At 46.0% G+C, this 21,086-nt stretch overlaps 1 protein-coding gene across 3 annotated transcripts in view; it reads left to right on the top strand.

Annotated features, from left to right (window-relative positions):
• Positions 1–21,086, top strand: part of abca2 (ATP-binding cassette, sub-family A (ABC1), member 2) — a 61,226-nt gene that overhangs the window by 19,558 nt on the left and 20,582 nt on the right. For 2 of the 3 annotated variants that reach the window (XM_060053923.1, XM_060053925.1), the window contains exons 4-19: positions 290–447; positions 1,497–1,618; positions 7,293–7,421; positions 8,413–8,589; positions 9,217–9,447; positions 9,815–10,242; positions 11,008–11,167; positions 11,949–12,077; positions 12,772–12,939; positions 14,133–14,229; positions 14,332–14,505; positions 16,222–16,324; positions 17,055–17,169; positions 18,849–19,039; positions 20,038–20,188; positions 21,021–21,086. The exon at positions 21,021–21,086 is cut by the window's right edge and continues 139 nt beyond it. In XM_060053923.1, coding sequence (XP_059909906.1) covers positions 290–447; positions 1,497–1,618; positions 7,293–7,421; positions 8,413–8,589; positions 9,217–9,447; positions 9,815–10,242; positions 11,008–11,167; positions 11,949–12,077; positions 12,772–12,939; positions 14,133–14,229; positions 14,332–14,505; positions 16,222–16,324; positions 17,055–17,169; positions 18,849–19,039; positions 20,038–20,188; positions 21,021–21,086 — 2,599 coding nt within the window. The remainder of the gene's footprint in view (positions 1–289; positions 448–1,496; positions 1,619–7,292; positions 7,422–8,412; positions 8,590–9,216; positions 9,448–9,814; positions 10,243–11,007; positions 11,168–11,948; positions 12,078–12,771; positions 12,940–14,132; positions 14,230–14,331; positions 14,506–16,221; positions 16,325–17,054; positions 17,170–18,848; positions 19,040–20,037; positions 20,189–21,020) is intronic. The other variant, XM_060053924.1, reaches the window with a different exon arrangement.

The raw sequence follows: 21,086 nt of genomic DNA, 5'->3' as shown, positions 1-21,086 counted from the left end.
CCAGCCGTTGAGGGAGGGAAGTTAGTTACTATCAAACTGACCGCCTGTTGCAGAGTCACCCAGCCGTCGAGGGAGGGGAGTTAGTTAATATCAAACTGACCGCCTGTTGCAGAGTCACCCAGCCGTTGAGGGAGGGAAGTTAGTTACTATCAAACTGACCGCCTGTTGCAGAGTCACCCAGCCGTCGAGGGAAGGAAGTTAGTTAATATCAAACTGACCGCCTGTTGCAAAGTCACCCAGCCGTCGAGGGAGGGGAGTTAGTTAATATCAAACTGACCGCCTGTTGCAGAGTCACCCAGCTGTTGGAGCGGATCAACGAGGTGGTGGAGCAGAACCAGCTGTTTAGCTCCCAGCGACCCGGTCTGGTCCAGGAGATGGAGGCCCTGCAGCAACACCTGGACAGCCTGAGGACCTCCCCCCCCGACCTGGACCGCAACCACACCCAAGGTAATCTCCTTCGGGGTCGTAGTCGTGGTTACATCTCTTCCCCCCCCCCCCTGACCCCGCCTGAAAAAAACTGCGCCCCTTCCATTGAGTTCAATAGCTTTCATTAGTAACAGGTGTGTCGCATCAACGCCTAATCAGCAGGTGATAGGCTAACCAAATCAGCCAATTACGCCGTCTACCCACTGCACCGTCCGTCAACTGATGGTGGAAGGCGTGGCTGACGGATGGGGGAGTAGTCTTTGCAGAGGCATGCGTCAGCCAAGCCCCAGCATACGCGATCTGATTGGATGACGGATCTGTCGCTGCCTGAAAAGTTGAGAACTTTTCAACTTTCTTGACGGAGCCGATGGATCCAACGGAACGGATGGATCCACTATGCATTGCATCTCTGCCCCATTCAAAGTCAATGGGATGAGGGATGCAATGGGCAAGAGGGGTAAGAGGTTATGCACACAGTAGCATGCGTTTAGAGAGTCCCCTGATGGAATCTAATGTGGTGTTGGGGTGTGGCTCTCCTTTTAAGACAGCATCTTCTGTTCGGCTGTGGCTGTTCAGGTATTTTGCCTGTTGCCCCTAGCAACTGGCCCGTCTAGATTTGTCTGGCACTGTCTCTTCTGTGATTCGGTTTAGTTCAATTGTTTTTTTAATTTCATTTTAAGGCCCGTTTATGAGCGTCTGGGTTTGAGTCCAGCTCCATGAATCTGATTCGTGCAATATCGATGTGTACTCTGGACAGTGATGTTGTGTTGTAGAAAGTGAGGGAGGGAGGGAGGGAGGGAGAAATTGAGGGAGAAAGAGAGAGAGCGAGACAATCAGATGGATGAGAGAGAAGAGGAGAGGATGAGAGAGAAGAGATCAATTTGTTGGTTAAACAATGAACATTTTACAGTCAATCCATGCATTTAGGTAACGTATTATAGCTGTGTGTGTGTGTGTGTGTGTGTGTGTGTGTGTGTGTGTGTGTGTGTGTGTGTGTGTGTGTGTGTGTGTGTGTGTGTGTGTGTGTGTGTGTGTGTGTGTGTGTGTGTGTGTGTGCGTGCGCGTTCCAGGCTTCACTCTGTCCAGTGTGTTGCGGAACCAGTCGGTGTTCCAGAGGTTCCTGGTGAGGAACCTTTCTCTGCCAGAGGACGCCGCCCACCTGCTGCTGACCACGCCCATCAGCCTCCAGGAGGTCAGCTGACGCACGCCTCGTTCACTCTCCTCACCATCACTCACTCTCTACCTCCACCTCAACACTCACTCCTCATTCATGTACTTTATTGATCCCAGGCAGGATATTCGGGTTCAACAGCAGCTAGTGCAGAACCGAGAAATTAATTAAAAACATACATCTGACTAAATCCACCTTCACCCCTAGCACTCTATTTAGCTCGCTCTCTCTCTCACTCACTTACTCCCACACTTTTTTTCCTGCAATCCAACACAGACTCAGTAAATCAGAGACTTTCCTCACTGTTATCCACACCATACTGTGGACCAAACCCTACTGTAGTATAAACCCTACTGTAGACCAAACCCTACTGTAGTCCAAACCCTACTGTAGACCAAACCCTACTGTAGACCAACTCACTACTGTAGTCCAAACCCTACTGCAGACCAAACCCTACTGTAGACCAAACCCTACTGTAGACCAACTCACTACTGTAGTGCAAACCTTACTGTAGACCAAACCCTACTGTTATCCACACCCTACTATAGACCAAACCCTATTGTAGACCAAACCCTACTGTAGACCAGGGGCGTTGCTAGACCTAGAGTTTTACTGGGGCACAGGCCCCCAACTGCCAACATTTTTTTTTTTAACGTGTGCACAATATGAAATATATGGATACAGAAGGGTATGTACGAGCTTCAAAATTGTTGTCACTGTCATACTGTAGGCTATATTAAAGCACTGGTAAAGGTAAAGACGCAAAGATGGATTCATGAGTACCGTACAATTATATTTATTTAAACACATACACATCTCAAAGATTTACAAATAAGGTAACTGACAAATAAACAAAAAGTCTCTTTATGACCTTCACCTCTTTATCAGGAGAAGTCTACACATCTATATTTATTTAGAAGCTGTGTGGAAACAGCATAATTTTGCCAGAACGACATGTACTAAAAAGGCAAGAAACAAGGTTTAAAACTAATAGAATTTCTGACTTAAGGTGAGGTGGCTCATTGCCACCAATCAACCTGGAAAATGTTATAGAACCATCAAAGCTCTTAAATTAAACTAAATAAGGCCATACACTACTGCATAGAGCCTTTTTAAATGATTATTTTTTCACTATTAAGCTGTATCGCCGCGCCTTCATGGTGGCAAAGCGGTCAATAACGTGGCTTTGACTCACTTTGCATGGTTGCTCCTTTTCAATGGACAAAAGAGAAAGTTGGTGAAGCCTTCCTTGCCCCATGGTTGACCTAAGCCAGGTGTGGAGCCTTCTCGACACACTGAAAGATCGCTCACAACTACAACTGTTTACAGGAATTGTGAGTGCAATGATCTGAATTATCTGTGTCAATGTTGGGATCATTGTTGGATCCAGTATGTTAAAAACACCCTGTATATCGATCATTTCCTTTTTTGTGTTAAGGAAGTTTTTGTCTAAAACTTCCTCAAGTTTTGAAGACAGACAATTTTTCATTCATTATTCATTTTCCGCGTGTGTGCGTGCACGCATGGTGTGTGTGTGTGTGTGTGTGTGTGTGTGTGTGTGTGTGTGTGTGTGTGTGTGTGTGTGTGTGTGTGTGTGTGTGTGTGTGTGTGTGTGTGTGTGTGTGTGTGTGTGTGTGTGTGTGTGTGTGTGTGTGTGTGTGCTATAAAACTACAGGCTACAGACGCTCAGTATTGAAAACTGGTGCTAATTATGTGGGCAACATTCTTTAACAGCAATCAAGTTGTCATTGTTTGTGTCAAACAAGTTGTGAATTTGTTGTAACGTTAAAAAAGGAGATGAGTTACTCTGGGCTTTTTCCAGCTCCCGTGGTTTCCAACGAAACATGATCAACAAAAAAACAAGGAATTGAAAGCTACTTACAATATGCCTAGGTTACATTAATTTCCCCTGATGGCAGCAATGTTCCACTTTCAGCTGGAATTCACGGTACATCAAAACCACGTGTCTTCTTTAGATTTCAGTTCCCTTCATTTATTCACACAGTTCAGCAGCGGCATTTATTCAGAATCAGAGCCCAAATTAAAGCTGCATTTAGGGCGACTATCACTACCCAGCAGAAAAATAGATGCACTATAAATGGTTTTGTATAGCAGTCACGAACATGAGCATAGTTGTGGAAATGCTGGTGTTAGAAAACATAGTTGACGGGAATTAAAGTGCTGCACATCGACTGTACAAATGTAGATTATTCATCACAAGAATTTTAATTCAGAAATCGAATAGGCTAATAAACTCTGAACTCTTCATTTAAGAAGGTTCTCACCAGTCATTTGTCGCCTGGTCGCAGTGTCGAGTTTTTTTTTTAAAGTAGTTCACTAGTCGTAGCGTGCAAATAAATTGCAGTGTCAGAATTCTGAGAATTTTGTCAGCATTCAGATTTCCCAGAATTCTCTTACACTGCAAATTAAAGCGCTACTACTAGCAAACTAGTTTCAGCGTGACTGGAGAGAACTTCCTTAAATTAACCTTTAATGCTAGATTTGCATCAACGCTATTGTGTGAATTAGTATGGTTCTCTTTCATGGAAGCCGGAAGTGGGAGATTCCTTATTTTTTTTACCATTATTGTTTTATTAACAAATTTCTCCTACAGGGGATTGATAAAGTTCTATCTAGACTATTGAACAGAAAGAAACACTTGGTCATACTTTACACACTTTCAGAAGAGTCACGTGGACGAATCCGTAAATAACTGATTTTTTTCATTGGTTGTTGCATTAAATCTTACCCAGATACAATAGGGCTATTTTCTGATTGGCTTTTATGTAGCCCCTTTCGTTTTTTGATTGGCTGGTAAGAGGCAGGCTCGACTGAAGACTCCCGAGGCAGCAGGAGATGCACTTGATGAATCCTGCCGATTCCATAGCGAGAGCGGCGCTTCTGCAGATGAATTTAATAATGATCAATGGAATTTTACTGGGGCACTGGAGACTTTTACTGGGGCACGTGCCCCAGTAAAAAGGGGCTGACGACGCCTCTGCTGTAGACCAAACCTTACTGTAGTCCAACTCACTTCTGTAGCCCAAACCCTACTGTAGTCCAACACACTAGTGTAGTCCTACACCCTACTGTAGACCAAACCCTACTGTAGACAAACTCACTACTGTAGTCCAATGCCCTACGGTTATCATGGATTCTGATTTACATTTCGACAGTCACATCAAATCAGTTACAAAATCTGCATATTATCACCTAAAAAATGTAGCAAGACTTAGAGGGCTCATGTCCACCGAAGACTTACAAAAACTTGTACATGCCTTTATCACTAGTAAGCTTGATTACTGCAATGGTCTCCTTACAGGTCTCCCAAAACAAACTCTAAGGAAGCTTCAGCTTGTTCAGAATGCTGCTGCTAGAGCATTTTAACAAAGACCAAAAGATTTGAACATATTACACCATTTCTTAAATCGTTACATTGGCTTCCTGTAGGTCAGAGAATTGAAATGATGTTGCTAACCTATATATCCCTACATGGTTTGGGCCCAAAATATTTAACTGATATGCTTCCACTACATAAGCCTTCTAGAACACTAAGATCTTCTGAGACCAATCTGTTAATTATCCCCAGAGTAAACACGAAACATGGGAAAGCAGGATTTAGTTACTATGCAACAAATAGCTGGAATAAACTCCCTGAGGATTTAAGACTTGCCCCAACTCTGAGCACCTTTAAAACAAGATTGAAGACTTGTTTGCTTTAGCTTTATAAGTCTTAAATACACTTTTATTTACTTTGCATTTATTTGACTAAAATGCCTTTTTAACTTTTCTATTTTTACCAGAAAGATACATGATCTGATACCAGAGAGAAGGATAAGGGTTTGAGACCCAAGTTCTGTCTGGGTTAGAGTCCTAGAATCTGGGTTGGAGTCCCAGAGAAAGGACCAAGTTCCTTTAGGTCGGGTTGGAGTCCCGACGTGGGTTCCAGAGAGACTGTTGCTCTGATCTTAAAAACATTGCACTTTCAATTTTACTTGCTAAAAAGCCTTTTTAACTTTCAATTTAATTTTCTATTTTTACCAGAAAGATACATGATCTGATACCAGAGAGAAAAGATAAGGGTTTGAGACCCAATTTCTGTCTGGGTTAGAGTCCTAGAATCTGGGTTGGAGTCCCAGAGTCACGGTTAGCGGGTGGCAGGCAGGCAGGTAGGACCCAATCGCAGACAGTTCAGGTAAAAGGGTAATTTATTTACTCAAAAGGCAAGGAACACGGGTGACGCGGGTAACACAGGGAACACCGGGAACACCGGGAACACAGGGAACACACAGGACACAACTCACCACAAACTAAAATGATCCGACAAGGAACAAAGGAAAGACAAGGGCTTCAATACCAAACACACACAGGGCACGCAACGAGTAACAGCTGAGACACATTAGGGAGGGAGCAGTAATCACACAGGAGGGAAACCTGACATGGGGAGAAACAAGACCGATACCAAAGTAAAACAGGTAACACACCAAAACAAGACAAGGAAACAGACAGACCATGACACCCAGAGAAAGGACCATTTCCTTAGATCGGGTTGGACCCCCAGAGAAAGACCTGAGTTCTGTCTGGGTTAGCGTCCTGACGTCTGTCTGGGTTGGAGTCCCAGAATAAGGCCTTTGGTTTGTGGTTAGAGTTACTAGAATCCGGGTTGGAGTCCCAGAGAAAGTACCAAGTTCCTTTAGGTCGGGTTGGAGTCCCGACGCGGATACCAGAGAGACTGTTGATCTGATCTTAAATACATTGCACTTTCTATTTTACTAATTTCTTTGCATATGTTTTCTTTTACTTATCTATTATTTTATTTTATTGTATGACAATGTTTATATGTGAAGCACTTTGAGTCTGCCTTGTGTATGAAAAGTGCTATATAAATAAAGTTGCCTTGCCTTGCCTTGCCCACTGTAGTGCAACTCACTCCTGTAGACCAAACCCTACTGTAGTCCAACTCACTGCTGTAGACCAAACCCTACTGTAGTCCAGCTCACTACCGTAGTCCAACATTCTACTTCGGTCCAACGCCCTGCTGTAGTCCAACGCCCTACTGTAGACACAACCCTACTGTAGTCCAACTCACTACTGTAGTCCCACATCCTATAGTCCAACTCACTACTGTAGTCCGACTCACTACTGTAGCCCAATATCCTACTGTAGTACAACACCCTAATGTAGTCCATTATGTTGAAATAAGATGAAATTGATGCCCTGCCTTCCTTCATATAGTTTTTGGTGCTGCCAAGGAGCTCAGGGTTGCACGCACACACGCGCACAGGCACACATTTTAAATTAGGATAAGAGATCTTTAAGCTCATTCAGCTTTAATTCTTTATTATTACTTGGCCGTGGGCCCCATATAATATCTATTCACACACACACACACACACACACACACACACACACACACACACACACACACACACACAGGGAAACAGGGAAACAGGGAAACACACACACACACACACACACACACACACACACAGACGTGTGTGTGTGTGTGTGTGTGTGTGTGTGTGTGTGTGTGTGTGTGTGTGTGTGTGTGTGTGTGTGTGTGTGTGTGTGTGTGTGTGTGTGTGTGTGTGTGTGTGTGTGTGTGTGTGTGTGTGTGTGTGTGTGTGTGTGTGTGGACAAAAAATGCAGAAGCAGCCAAGCACTCTATATCTCTCTGTCCCTGTGCACTCGGTAGGTCTACAGCCTTGTCTTTGGCTCACATCCCAGAGACACCCGCACCCAGCCCCCAGATCAGGTCCAGACCCAGACCCAGGGCTCCAAACATAGCGGAAGCAAGGCCGGGGAGGGGGTCCTACACCTGGAGGTACTCTAAATGCACTCGCTCAATCCAAGGAACCGACCGATTTTCCCTCTCATAAATGAAAAGCACCCATAATTGTGCAGCTCAATCATGGCTGCCAACCTATAATTGATGGACACCAAAGCAACACAGATTTTGCACAGACAAACTGTGATCCCATCTCCCTCTCTCTATCCCCCTCTCCCTCTCTCTATCCCCCTCTCCCTCTCTCTATCCCCCTCTCCCTCGCTCTATCCCCCTCTCCCTCTCTCTATCCCCCTCTCCCTCTCTCTATCCCCCTCTCCCTCTCTCTATCCCCCTCTCCCTCTCTCTATCCCCCTCTCCCTCGCTCTATCCCCCTCTCCCTCGCTCTATCCCCCTCTCCCTCTCTCTATCCCCCTCTCCCTCTCTCTATCCCCCTCTCCCTCTCTCTATCCCCCTCTCCCTCTCTCTATCCCCCTCTCCCTCTCTCTATCCCCCTCTCCCTCTCTCTATCCCCCTCTCCCTCTCTCTATCCCCCTCTCCCTCTCTCTATCCCCCTCTCCCTCGCTCTATCCCCCTCTCCCTCGCTCTATCCCCCTCTCCCTCTCTCTATCCCCCTCTCCCTCTCTCTATCCCCCTCTCCCTCTCTCTATCCCCCTCTCCCTCTCTCTATCCCCCTCTCCCTCTCTCTATCCCCCTCTCCCTCGCTCTATCCCCCTCTCCCTCTCTCTATCCCCCTCTCCCTCTCTCTATCCCCCTCTCCCTCGCTCTATCCCCCTCTCCCTCTCTCTATCCCCCTCTCCCTCGCTCTATCCCCCTCTCCCTCTCTCTATCCCCCTCTCCCTCTCTCTATCCCCCTCTCCCTCTCTCTATCCCCCTCTCCCTCTCTCTATCCCCCTCTCCCTCGCTCTATCCCCCTCTCCCTCGCTCTATCCCTCTCTCACGACCTTCTTACTCTCTCCCTTCCGCTCCGTCTATAACTCGCTCTCGCTCTGTCTGTCTCTGTCTCTCTCTCTTTGATCCTCTACCACAGCAGAGGTTGCTGGGGGGTCTCCGGGGTCTAGACGGGGGTCTGCTCCACAAGGCCCTCGGGGACCCTTCGGGAGGGGCCCGCGATCGGCAGGCTCTGGTCAGGCTGCTGTCCCAGACGCTGGGGCTGGTGGGCGGGGAGGCCCAGCGCTACGCCCCTCAGGAGCTCCAGCAGGTGGAGGTAGGGGCGGGGTCATCCCAGGTCCGGCAGTCTCACGTGTGCACCTTCTGGGGAGAGCTGGGCGACCGAGTGCTGCAAAGGGGTGGGGCTGGGTCTTGTTTCTGTTTTGTAACGGACATGTTGTACAAAAGAAAAGCATTGGAGCAGTGGAGGAAGCTCTCCGAAGGGGATTTTAGGATGTGTATTTCTTGTACACGCTGATTGATTTGAATCTTTTACAGAAACGTTTTCCTCTGCTGGCTACGCTGTTTGTCAAACGTGCTGAGAGATCCTCGCTTCGAGCAACGAAATTGTTCGAAACAAATATGAAGCGAAAAGAATGTGAAATGCCTCGTTCAACCAGGTTTTAGATTCTCTCCCATCAGATATTAATCGTCTGACTAGTGAGACGAACGGGCAGTATTGTGTCTACCTCTGCATGACACAATTTGATATCGGAGCGCTTATCTATCATCAGGAAGTCCCTTCCCTGATTGGTTTGGGGAATCCGTCTTGCGTGTCAATCTCATGCCTGTCCTGAGAAACGTACGGCGGGAGGGGATGTTACTTTGGTTGCTAAGTTGCAAAATCGTACACCCTCTCTCGCACTTTGCAGCTCTCAAATCTTAATGACTCTAACTTCCCCAGGGTGTGATTCTCACCGGAGCCATTCTCGAAGTCCTGACCTGCGGGGAAGGCGGAGGAGGCGGGAGCAGTGAGCTAGCCAGGCTCCTATTGGTCCCTGAGAGGCAGCAGTCGCTGCTGGCAGGCTATCGCAGCATCCTCTGCGCCGGAGGGGCGGGGCAGCGGAAAGAGCGGTTTGGAGCACTTAGCCAGGTCCTGCGGGAGCAGCTGAAGACTCAGAGCGTGATTGACAAGGTAGTGTGCGTGTGTGTGTGTGTGTGTGTGTGTGTGTGTGTGTGTGTGTGTGTGTGTGTGTGTGTGTGTGTGTGTGTGTGTGTGTGTGTGTGTGTGTGTGTGTGTGTGTGTGTGTGTGTGCTTTTGTGTGTGCTTTTGTGTGCATGTTCATTGTAATTTTGGTTTTTAATTGCAACTATCAACTCTCACTTAATGTAACTCTTCCAATAGTCTTATTCCACCAACTGTACAAGAGGTAGTATACTAGGAATGAATAATTATAATACTTCAATGTTGTATGAGTCTCAGGACATTGAAGGATACTTCCATTGCATAAAACGAGGCAGAAACGAGGGTTGAAGTAACAGTCGAGTGTACCTCCACCCAGCTCCACCTCTTCAACTCCTCCTCGTCGCTCCACCGCACGCGGCTGGCCTCGCTCCTCAAAGACCTGGCCTACGTGGAGCAGCTCCTCAAGGACGTGGCCCTGCTCTCCGGCCTTGCCCGCCTCCTGCCTCAAGATGCCTGCGCGGGCCGCGCGCCTCCACCAGGCCACGCCCCTGCCTCCAACGTCACCACCTGGCCGCCCAACTCCACCGCCTGGGGAGGCGGGATCGGTCCTAACGCCACAGACACGCCCCGGGGCGACGGCGTAGAGGCGGAGGGAGAAGGGAAGGAAGGGGACGGCAGGGGACCAGAAGGCGGGCCAGAGAAAGGGAAGGAGAAGGAGGAGCCCCAGGAAAATCCCAGGTCTCAGTTCTCGGCCTTCGTGCAGCTGTGGGCGGGGCTGCAGCCCATCCTGTGTGGGAACAACAGGTGAGGAATGACACGGTTGCAGATTTTTTAATCGACATGGAGTCTGTGATACATCAGTTATGATCCCTATGGCTACTTTGACGTGTTTGGATTGCGCAGCATTGGAACATTTTTGTAGCTACTCGCTTTTTTGGGTTCCCAGCCTCCCTTGTAGGTCGCTATCAATTAAAGCGTCTACTTCATGACATTTAAGTAAAACAATTTGGGCTGTTTACTATTTAGCCAATTATTTGAAGCCATTTACAATGGATTAGAAACATGTCCCTAAGGAGCAGGTAGGAGAATCTTGCTCCAGGATGCCTACAGGTAAACTGTGTTGCTGTAGAAATATAAACCAGTCCATTCCGGCTGGAAGTCAAACACCAGAGCCATGACACTTTCCTGGGCCACAGTCCAGATATCAATTATGCCCCTCTCTGATAAGCAGTTTATGTGCAGATATGCTGAGACACATCTCAGCATATCAGAGGACACAGAGGATCAAGTTTCAACACAGAGTGCGCTGAAAGATTACTCCTGGAAACTCCAGGTTCAAGATGAAAGCCACACAGTGTTTTACCTCCACTGATGAGTGATTGCTTTTGCTTCTGGATTGTGCTCATTAGCAACATGGTTGTTTTGGAATACTGGGGGTGGGTTTTCTCGACCCGTTTCTCTCTGTGTATTTCATCTCTGCTTTAACGAGGCGCCATAAAGACAGGGAATAAAAGGAAGAGAAGCTAAGCCAAATGGACCATTAACATCCTCTCCTACTCTATCCGCCAGGATCATCGAGCCCGAGGCGCTGAAGCAGGGGAACATGAGTTCTCTTGGCTTCACCAGCAAGGAACAGAGGAATCTAGGCTTACTGGTGCATCTGATGACTACAAATCCCAAGATCCTCTATTCCCCAATCGGTTCTCAGGTGGATAAAGTCATTCAGAAGGCAAGTACGGGCAGTGTTGTGGGTGCTCCGGGAGAGCTCTCTGCTTATTAAGCCTCTATCACACATATTTCCAGGTCAAATACTGTGATAACCTTTCAGGCACCACTACTATGTTTCTTTAGTATTCACACAGGAAGTTACGTTCTGGAAAATGTCTGTCCCGCCCCTTTCACACATGGCACAACAGTGCCGGAGTGGATGGGAAAAGGGGAAGTCCAGCAGATGGGGGTAATGCAACACTTGTGGATGCCAGCCGCCATTCAAATCTCAGAATGAGAGAAGCGTCCTCTAGTCTAAATCTGCTTGTTCACTTGTAAGCAAACAATATAAACTGTGTTGATGAATCACTCGACAATCATTGACACGTTAGGATTAAAAGTCAGGATTCAAATACAGAATCAGAGTCTTGGGCTTGGGTTTGTTTGCCCAACGGGAAAGCGTCTTACGTCAGATAGACCGAACACTTTAAGTGCCTCTCCTTGCAATGTGACTGCTTTCATTCACCACTCAGCTGTACCAGAAGTGATCCCAACATGTCAGAAGAATCTCTGATTTCCTCCATCTGATTTCAGTCCCTTTTCTCATTCACACATGAGCCCATGCAGGAAAAGTTCTGGAACATTCCCGGGCTAGACTGCATGTGTCTTTTGTTTACACCTACCGTACATTTAAGCTGTACTGTCTATTCAGACTACTTCCAAGTCCTTATGGTATGCACCATTGCGTCATCAGTACACCACATGGAGACCTAAATCCTCTGTACATTTGTAACCCACGCCAGGCCAATGAGACGTTTGCGTTCGTGGGGAACGTGACGCACTACGCTCGGGTCTGGCTCAACATCTCTGCCCAGCTCAGGACCTTCCTGGAAGACGGACGTATGCACGACCACCTGGCCTGGCTACAACAGGTGAATAATCGACCCAGTTCAGATCCAAAGTGTTTATAGAGCACATTCAGAATCAACCAGCAGTGACAAAAGTGCTGGACAAATTCATGAGGTAGCTAACTGCAAAAATAAGCTAACGTCTCCCCCATGGCAACATCTCAGACAAGACAAATACTCCTCCCACATGGTTACTCCTCCCACATGATAACTCCTCCCACATGGTAACATCTCAGACATGGCAATTACCTCTTCCACATGGTAACTCCTCCCACATGATAACTCCTCCCACATGATAACTCCTCCCACATGGTAACATCTTATCCATGGTAATTACCTCTTCCACCTGGTAACTCCTCCCACATGGTAACTCCTCCCACATGGTAACATCTCAGACATGGTAATTACCTCTTCCACATGGTAACCCCTCCCACACGGTAACATCTCAGACATGGTAATTACCTCTTCCACATGGTAACCCCTCCCACACGGTAACATCTCAGACATGGTAATTACCTCTTCCACATGGTAACCCCTCCCACACGGTAACATCTCAGACATGGTAATTACCTCTTCCACATGGTAACCCCTCCCACACGGTTCTGCTGCCAGGGGTTGTAGATGGATGATGATGTACTGGAAAATGTACTGCGTTTAACTAAATTAGCTTCACTACCAACTCACCTTAACCCTCTAACCAACTCCCTTCTGCCCCCAGCTGACCCAGGAGCTGCAGGGCAACCCAGAGCTGCTGAACTCGACGGACAGTGTGCTGATCCAGGGTCTGCTGGAGGGAAACTACACCCTCCCGAACACCACCACTCTCGTGGAGCAGCTGGACACTATCGACAACGCCGCCTGTGGCTGGACGCGCTTCATGTCGAAGGTCAGTCCCATCCATGGCCAGTCCAGCCGACTTTGTTTGAATAGCTCGGAAAGGTGCTCTAGTTGACAGTCCTGGGCCATAAAGAGAGAGCAGAAGAGTGAGCCTTCATTTAACTAAGCAAACAAACGAAAACGTCCCCTCTCTAACAGTCTCAAACCTCCTTTACCGGACAAATATATAATATACTGTACTGTATATACTTTATGATTCATATTTTAATATATCATACAGTATTTATATTGATATTACAGAGGTGAAACTATAGCGCTTGTCATCCCAACCCCCAAATGCTTGTCTCAGTCTGTACTCTTTAATAACTTACTATTCCCTCTGAGGTCAACATGGTAATGAAGCAATAATGCTAAAGACCGTTCCTTAATGACCTGTACTGTGATCACTATACGGCAGGAGCCCACTCAACTTGACATTATCATTATGATAATAGAGAATCAGGTCATTATGGGTAGAGAGAAGTTGGAATTTTAATCAAGCAAGTGTAGTTGAACATTTCAAATGGCGTCGTTTAAGGTCAGCAATGCTAACAGGTTGAGTAAGTAGGCTAATGCTAATGCTAATGCCGACCACAAGCCTATCAGTGCTGCGGGGGGCGGGAGTGGACGCTGACAGCCCCCCGGACGTTCAAGGTCATCTGTCCCGCTCCTGCTCGCTGTGTCGGGACTGATGCCAGTTAACTCTGTGGCCAGGGTGGGACTGAGCAGAGGAAGGGTATCCTATGGATCCAGGAGAGAACGGCTAGCTGCGTGCTACGACAACACCCACTCTGAAGACTCTCAGGCAGCAGCTCAGCATTGAGCTAAAAATAGCTGCTCTGGTCTTCAGAAGTCAATGTGTTTCTTTATTTTTACCTCCCATTTCCAATACACAAACACGCGCTCATCTTCACATCTGTATTAACGTATGCATACGTGCACACACACACACACATACACACACACACACACACACACACACACACACACACACACACACACACACACACACACACACACACACACACACACACACACACACACATACGCCTACACAAAAACACACACACACACACACATACACACATACACAAAAAAACATACACATCCAAACACACACATAAACACAAAAAACGCACACACAAACAAACAAACATACACATACACACATGCACCCATAAACGTGCACACACATGCCTGCAGGTGAGCGTGGACATCTTCAAAGGTTTTCCCGACGAGGACAGCATTGTGAACTACACCCTGAACCAGGCCTACCAGGACAACGTCTCCGTCTTCGCCAGTAAGTCCCATGAGCTCTCACTCTCTGGTCTTGTGGTCATCCTTTTTGAATTTGATTTTGAATCCAATGAGATTTTAACCCCTTCACCTCCCTTGCCGCTAGGTGTGATCTTTCAGACCAACAGGGACGGTTCCCTGCCCCCCCACGTTCTCTACAAGATCCGCCAGAACTCCAGCTTCACGGAGAAGACCAACGAGATCCGACGCGCCTACTGGCGTCCCGGACCCAACACCGGCGGGAAGTTCTACTTCCTGTACGGTTTCGTCTGGATACAAGGTGGGTGGAGACCGCCCTCAGATGTTGAATAGGGTTCAATAAGATACAACTTTAGTGGTTTGTTCCTGGAACGGAAAGACTTATACATCACAGGGGTATTGCGCCATCAAAGGAGAGCCGAAAGCGACTTATGAAACTGCTAAATAGTAAGCGGGTGTTTCCAAAGCAGCTTGCCGTGTCTTTTAAATGCATATAATAAAGAAGCAGGGATTATGTTGAATTGCTCAAGGTAGCCAAATGCAGGTGGAGTGTGGACTTGAGGGCTGAAACCAGAACACTTTCGGCTGAAAGACTAACACACATCTGTTCTGTTCTGTTCTTCCCCCTGGTTTTGAGAAGGTTATTCTTGACATTTAAAGTTATTGGCATTAGGGGCGGTCATATAATGTGGAGCTGGTAAGCCCTTTAACACTATAGTCATGTGAAAAGAAACCCAGATAGAAAGTGTTTTTGATTTATATGTGGTAACAGATCTCATGAAACCCACCTGCTCTGCTGATAAAAAATAAATGCTGTGCGGTTGAACGTGAGTTATTTGTACAAGTCGACCGGCTGTTGTTTTAGATGCTCTCTGCAGGTGTTTTCAGGCCCGGGCCGATGAATCAAACGCCAACAATAATAACTCCGGCACACTAAGAAATCCTTTACGGCAAAGCTGAAACAACCATCGTCACAAAGGCGTTGCTTAAGAGCTTCCATAAAGGATTTGACTGTCGGCAAACTGCTTAGCATCGTACTTCCTCAAGTTTCCAGCACCTGTGAAGAGAGTGATGCAGCCGCAGGGATGGCACTTTCTCGTCTGTGAAAGTCATCTTTTATTCAGGAAGGGAGGGGAGGGTAGGGTAAGATGGAGGGAGGGAGGGAGGGAGGGAGGGAGGGAGGGAAGGGGGGGAGGATGTAGTGGACAAATACAATTATGTCGATTTGCAGTATGACATGTCCTTCCTAACAGGAAAGTATGACTAGTTAGAGCAGAGGCATCGCTGAGATAAGGTGTTTTTTTAAAAAGCTTTTTTTTTCCAAGAGTTCGGGTATCATCACTCTCCAACAGTGATTGAGGAGGAGGGAGGAAGAGAAACTCCTTTCGTTGCAGCATTTTGCTCGCTGGTTGACGACAGCTTACCTGAGTCTGACGGAGACGTCAGGTTCTCTGTTGGGACGGGTGTTTTATCTTAGTGGTTTGGAGAATAAAAACATGTTTCTGCTGCTGCACGCATCCTGTCACTGGACATATCAATATGACAACAGTGATAGATTGTGAATGTTCTCTGTCCATCTCACTCTCCTTTTTTCTCGCACTCCCCCGTCTCCCTCTCTCTGGCCGCCTCCATCCCTTCAGCCCAGAGATAACGAAGAGAGCCGTATTAACCTTTGACCCCCTCTCAATTCGATCGCTTCCCCTATCGATATCACAAAAGTAATAGATTTTGAATGTAAGCATGTTGTTTTCTCTCTTGCCTCTCGCCATCCCTCCATCTTAAAAATGATGGATGGAGCCATATAATCTTTGACTTTGGGGTTATATATCTTTCACTCCCCCTATCGATCATAAGTGTAACAGATTGTAAATGTCCTCTCTCTCTCTCTCTCTCTCTCTCTCTCTCTCTCTCTCTCTCTCTCTCTCTCTCTCTCTCTCTCTCTCTCTCTCTCTCTCTCTCTCTCTCTCTCTCTCTCTCTCTCTCTCTCTCTCTCTCTCTCTCTCTCTCTCTCTCTTAGACATGATGGAGAGAGCGATCATCAACACATTTGTGGGTCATGACGTGGTGGAGCCGGGGAACTACGTCCAGATGTTCCCATACCCATGCTACACCCGCGACGAGTAAGAACCTCAATCCATTGCACCAGCCGTGCTTAGTAGAGGGAATGTATTGTGAGTTTAGTTGTATTTTTATCAGAGAAGAGTGAATGTATTGTTAGTTTAGTGGTCGTTTTATCAGAGAAGAGTGAATGTATTGTTAGTTTAGTTGTATTTTTATCAGAGAAGAGTGAATGTATTGTTAGTTTAGTTGTATTTTTATCAGAGATGAGTGAATGTATTGTTAGTTTAGTTGTATTTTTTATCAGAGATGAGTGAATGTATTGTTAGTTTAGTTGTATTTTTATCAGAGATGAGTGAATGTATTGTTAGTTTAGTTGTATTTTTATCAGAGAAGAGTGAATGTATTGTAAGTTTAGTTGTAGTTTATGAGTGAAGTTTATTTGATGCATGCTTCACGGTCACTCTGACTTTCATTTTTCGTCACTGTTGTGTATTGAACCACGCGGCCACTCTCTCTCTATCATGTATTATCGTATATGTCCTGTTTGTGTGTCCTCTACTATGCCTGTTAGGTTTTAGGAATGGCCCCTCTGGGATAAATAGCATATATATATTATTTTTTTCTTGGATTGATTTGAAAGGTTTATTAGTTGCAGGTTGTAGCATTTTAAGAGTAGGGTGAAGGTATCGGGAGAAGTAGTGCGTGTCACTCGTGCTGTTGAGGTTGGGATGGACAAGGTCACGTCCCGACCCTGATGTTTGCGTGTTCTTGTTTGTGTGTGTCTTGCAGTTTTCTGTTTGTCATCGAGCACATGATGCCTCTGTGCATGGTGATCTCCTGGGTGTACTCCGTAGCAATGATGATCCAACACATCGTCGCCGAGAAGGAGCACCGCCTCAAAGAGGTCAGATAAACAGGGTCAAATGTCTGTCTGTCTGTCTGTCTGTCTGTCTGTCTGTCTGTCTGTCTGTCTGTCTGTCTGTCTGTCTGTCTGTCTGTCTGTCTGTCTGTCTGTCTGTCTGTCTGTCTGTCTGTCTGTCTGTCTGTCTGTCTGCCTCCTCAAAGAGGTCAGATACACAGGGTCCACTGTCTTGTCTGTTTTCCCCCTCAATAGGTCAGATATACAGGCTACTCGGTGTGTGTGTCTGTCTGTCTATCTGTCTGCCTCCTGAAAGAGGTTGCATATACAGGTTCCTCTGTATACCTGTGTCCCTGGCTGACTGCTGCTTGGTCTACCTGCCTTTCTGTCTGTGTGCGAGTCATTGTGGTCGGTCAGAGTTTAGAGACGCAGGGTCACCGGTACCCATCTGTCAGCATCCCCTGTCATCCTATCTGTCTGACTGACACTAACATGACTGCTTCCTGTTTTCTGAGACTTCAACCCGTAGCAGAGAAATGTCTCACTCCACTGCCCTCTCACCCACCTGGTGGCCACATATCAGAACTACAGTTTACTTTAGTTTTTTCCCTGTGTAAAATTTGTTATTTATGTAGTTATTTGATGTTTCCTCTGATTAAAGCCTTTAGGTGTTTGCTGTTGAGTATTCCTTCTTTACCATTGTCATGGAGCAATTTGGCATATATGGATATATCCCTAAAAAAATATTTGCGCCTTTTAGGTTTTAGTAACTTTATTGATTTACAGTAGTTTAAAAGTCGTCAAATCTTCCTGAAGGTGATGAAGATCTTACGGTAGTTTAAAGTTCTTCATATCTCCCTGAGGGTGATGAAGATGATGAAGATGTAGCAGTAGTTTAAAGGTCTTCATATCTCCCTGAAGGTGATGAAGATGTAACAGTAGTTTAAAGGTCTTCATATCTCCCTGAGGGTGATGAAGATGATGAAGATGTAGCAGTAGTTTAAAGGTCTTCACATCTCCCTGAGGGTGATGAAGATGATGAAGATGTAGCAATAGTTTAAAGGTTTTCAAATCTCCCTGAAGGTGATGACGATGTAACAGTAGTTTAAAGGTCTTCCTATCTCCCTGAAGGTGATGAAGATGATGAAGATTAAACAGTGGTTTAAAGGTCTCCATATGTCCCTGAAGGTGATGAAGATGTAACAGTGATTTAAAGGTCTTCATATGTCCCTGAAGGTGATGAAGATGTAACAGTTGTTTGAAGATCTTCATATCTCCCTGAAGGTGATGAAGATGTTACAATAGTTTAAAGCTCTTCATTTCTCCCTGAAGGTGATGAAGATGGAACAGTAGTTTAAAGTCTTCATATCTCCCTTAAAGTGATGAAGTTGATGAAGATGTAACTGTAGTTTAAAGGTCTTCATATCTCCCTGAAGCTGATGAAGATGATGAAGATGTAGCAGTAGTTTAAAGGTTGTCGTATCTCCCTGAAGGTGATGAAGATGATGAAGGTGTAACAGTAGTTTAAAGGTTTTCATATCTCCCTGAAGGTGATGAAGAAGATGAAGATGTAAAAGTAGTTAAAGGTCTTCACATCTCCCTGAAGCTGATGAAGATGATGAAGATGTAACAGTAGTTTAAAGGTCTTCATACATATCTCCCTGAAGGTGATGAAGATGATAAAGGTGTAACAGTAGTTTAAAGGTCTTCATATCTCCCTGAAGGTGATGAAGATGATGGGTCTGAACAACGCGGTGCACTGGGTGGCCTGGTTCATCACCGGCTTCGTCCAGCTGTCCATCTCTGTGACAGCGCTGACCGTCATCCTAAAGTACGGCCGCGTGCTCCTGCACAGCGACCCCTTCATCATCTGGCTCTTCCTCACCATCTACGCCGTGGCAACCATCATGTTCTGGTGAGCGCTTGGCCCCATCCCCATGCACCAAAGTAGGCGTGGTTAAGTCTTACACCCTGCGCAAAATGTGTTATGTTCATCTGTACTACATCAACACAAAACTACCAATAGATAGACCAATAGATAAAAAAAAAAAAAAAAAAAAAAAAAAAATTTTAAACCTTCATTTATCCAGGATGATTAACACGTACAGTTTAACGTGAAGAATTTCATCTTAAGAGTAGTGGAGTAGGTAAGGTGCCTCCTAGCCCATTCCGGGTTCGATCCCCAATACCCTCAGTCTACCTGTAGGCATGCTAGAGCAGGATGCCCTAACCCCTGGCCCCTACATACCTTCTGTCACATCAGAATCAAACCTAATAAAGTTGTGCCTTCAAAAAGAGGGCAGTTGAAAGTAGCTCCTCCCCGCACCTCAGAAGGTCCTTGTGATTGGAAGAGAGGTTGTTCACTTGTTAACTCTAGCGTGTGTGGGCAGAAACAGGTCGAATTCAGTTGCTAAGCGACTGAAGCGGCCCCCGTTTTGTCTGCCATGAAGTCACAGCGGGCCACAGGAGGGCTCACACTGGTTGAAAAGATGTTGACTCCAGGAGTTTAGAGTTTACAGCTTCGTACAGTGTACTGTATCTGGCAGCCACTCTGGTGTGAGGCATGCACAAAGAGGGTTGTTTTGGTTTGAATAATTATATATATTATATATATATATATATATATATATATATGTATGTATGTATGTATGTATGTATGTATGTGCATATATATATATAGATACATAATAGTAAGTGATTATATTTTTGGATGATATACTCAATATCCTCTGACAGTGTAACTAAACATAAGTTTCGATACGTTGTTTAGATACCGTTTTTTTGCTTGTTTGTCTGTTGCGTATTGATCAATTTGTTGGTCTTCATTATCGGTCTCCCTGCCTGTCTCTGTCTCCCTGCCTGTCTCTGTCTCCCTGCCTGTCTCTGTCTCCCTGCCTGTCTGTCCGCCTGTAGCTTCCTGGTGTCGGTGATCTACTCCAAGGCTAAGCTGGCGTCTGCGTGCGGAGGCATCGTCTACTTCCTGAGCTACGTGCCCTACATGTACGTGGCCATCAGGGAGGAGGTGGCCCACGACAAGATCACCGCTTTTGAGAAGTGCATCGCAGTAAGGACGCCTTCAACCGCACGGCCCTGATCACTTCCTCCTTTACCTCTGCTGGCTAGTTCTGCCCAACAATAATAAGGAACTTTCTGTCTAAAGCACTTTTCTAAACCTTTTCTAACTATCAAGTGTTTTACATGATAAAGGAATAACCCAAGCAATAAAAATATTATATGATAGTTATTAAAAATGTAAGTTAGATTGTTATTAAAGATACGTAATTAAAAAATGCCCAAAGGAAAGATCAAAAATAATAATAAAACAATGGACCTGTGTGCACCTTTAGCCATTTGTGTCCGTCATGGTTTGTGTATATATCAGTTAAAATTAATGATAAACTGGGAACTTCAGAACGTTTGTAGGCTTTTTCATGTTGGTATAAGGTGCTATTATTCAGCATTGTCACCTATTGATCAAAACCACAATAGCATTACACTATTGAGTTATTGGGGGAAGATTTATTGATCAACATAGCTGCACCACTGAATCAGAAGTTCTGCTATAACATGGTGGGACTGCTGGATCAGAAGTCCTGCTATAACATGGTAGGAGTTCTGGATCAGAAGTCCTGCTATAACGTGGTAGGAGTTCTGGATCAGAAGTCCTGCTATAACGTGGTAGGAGTTCTGGATCAGAAGTCCTGCTATAACATGGTAGGAGTTCTGGATCAGAAGTCCTGCTATAACATGGTAGGAGTTCTGGATCAGAAGTCCTGCTATAACATAGTAGGCCGTCTAGATCCGATGTTCTGCTATAACCTGGTAGGACTGCTGGATCCCAGAAAAAAATCCTGATTAACCTGACGAGTGCCTTCTTCCGCTCCTTCCCTCTCCAGTCCCTGATGTCCACCACGGCGTTTGGCCTGGGCTCCAAGTACTTTGCCCTGTACGAGGTGTCCGGG

This window comes from Gadus macrocephalus, chromosome 6, assembly GCF_031168955.1.
Source record: "Gadus macrocephalus chromosome 6, ASM3116895v1".
Taxonomy (NCBI): Eukaryota; Metazoa; Chordata; class Actinopteri; order Gadiformes; family Gadidae; genus Gadus; species Gadus macrocephalus.
The sequence above is the reverse complement of the archived record's forward strand: the minus strand, read 5'-3'. Positions and strand labels throughout refer to the sequence as shown.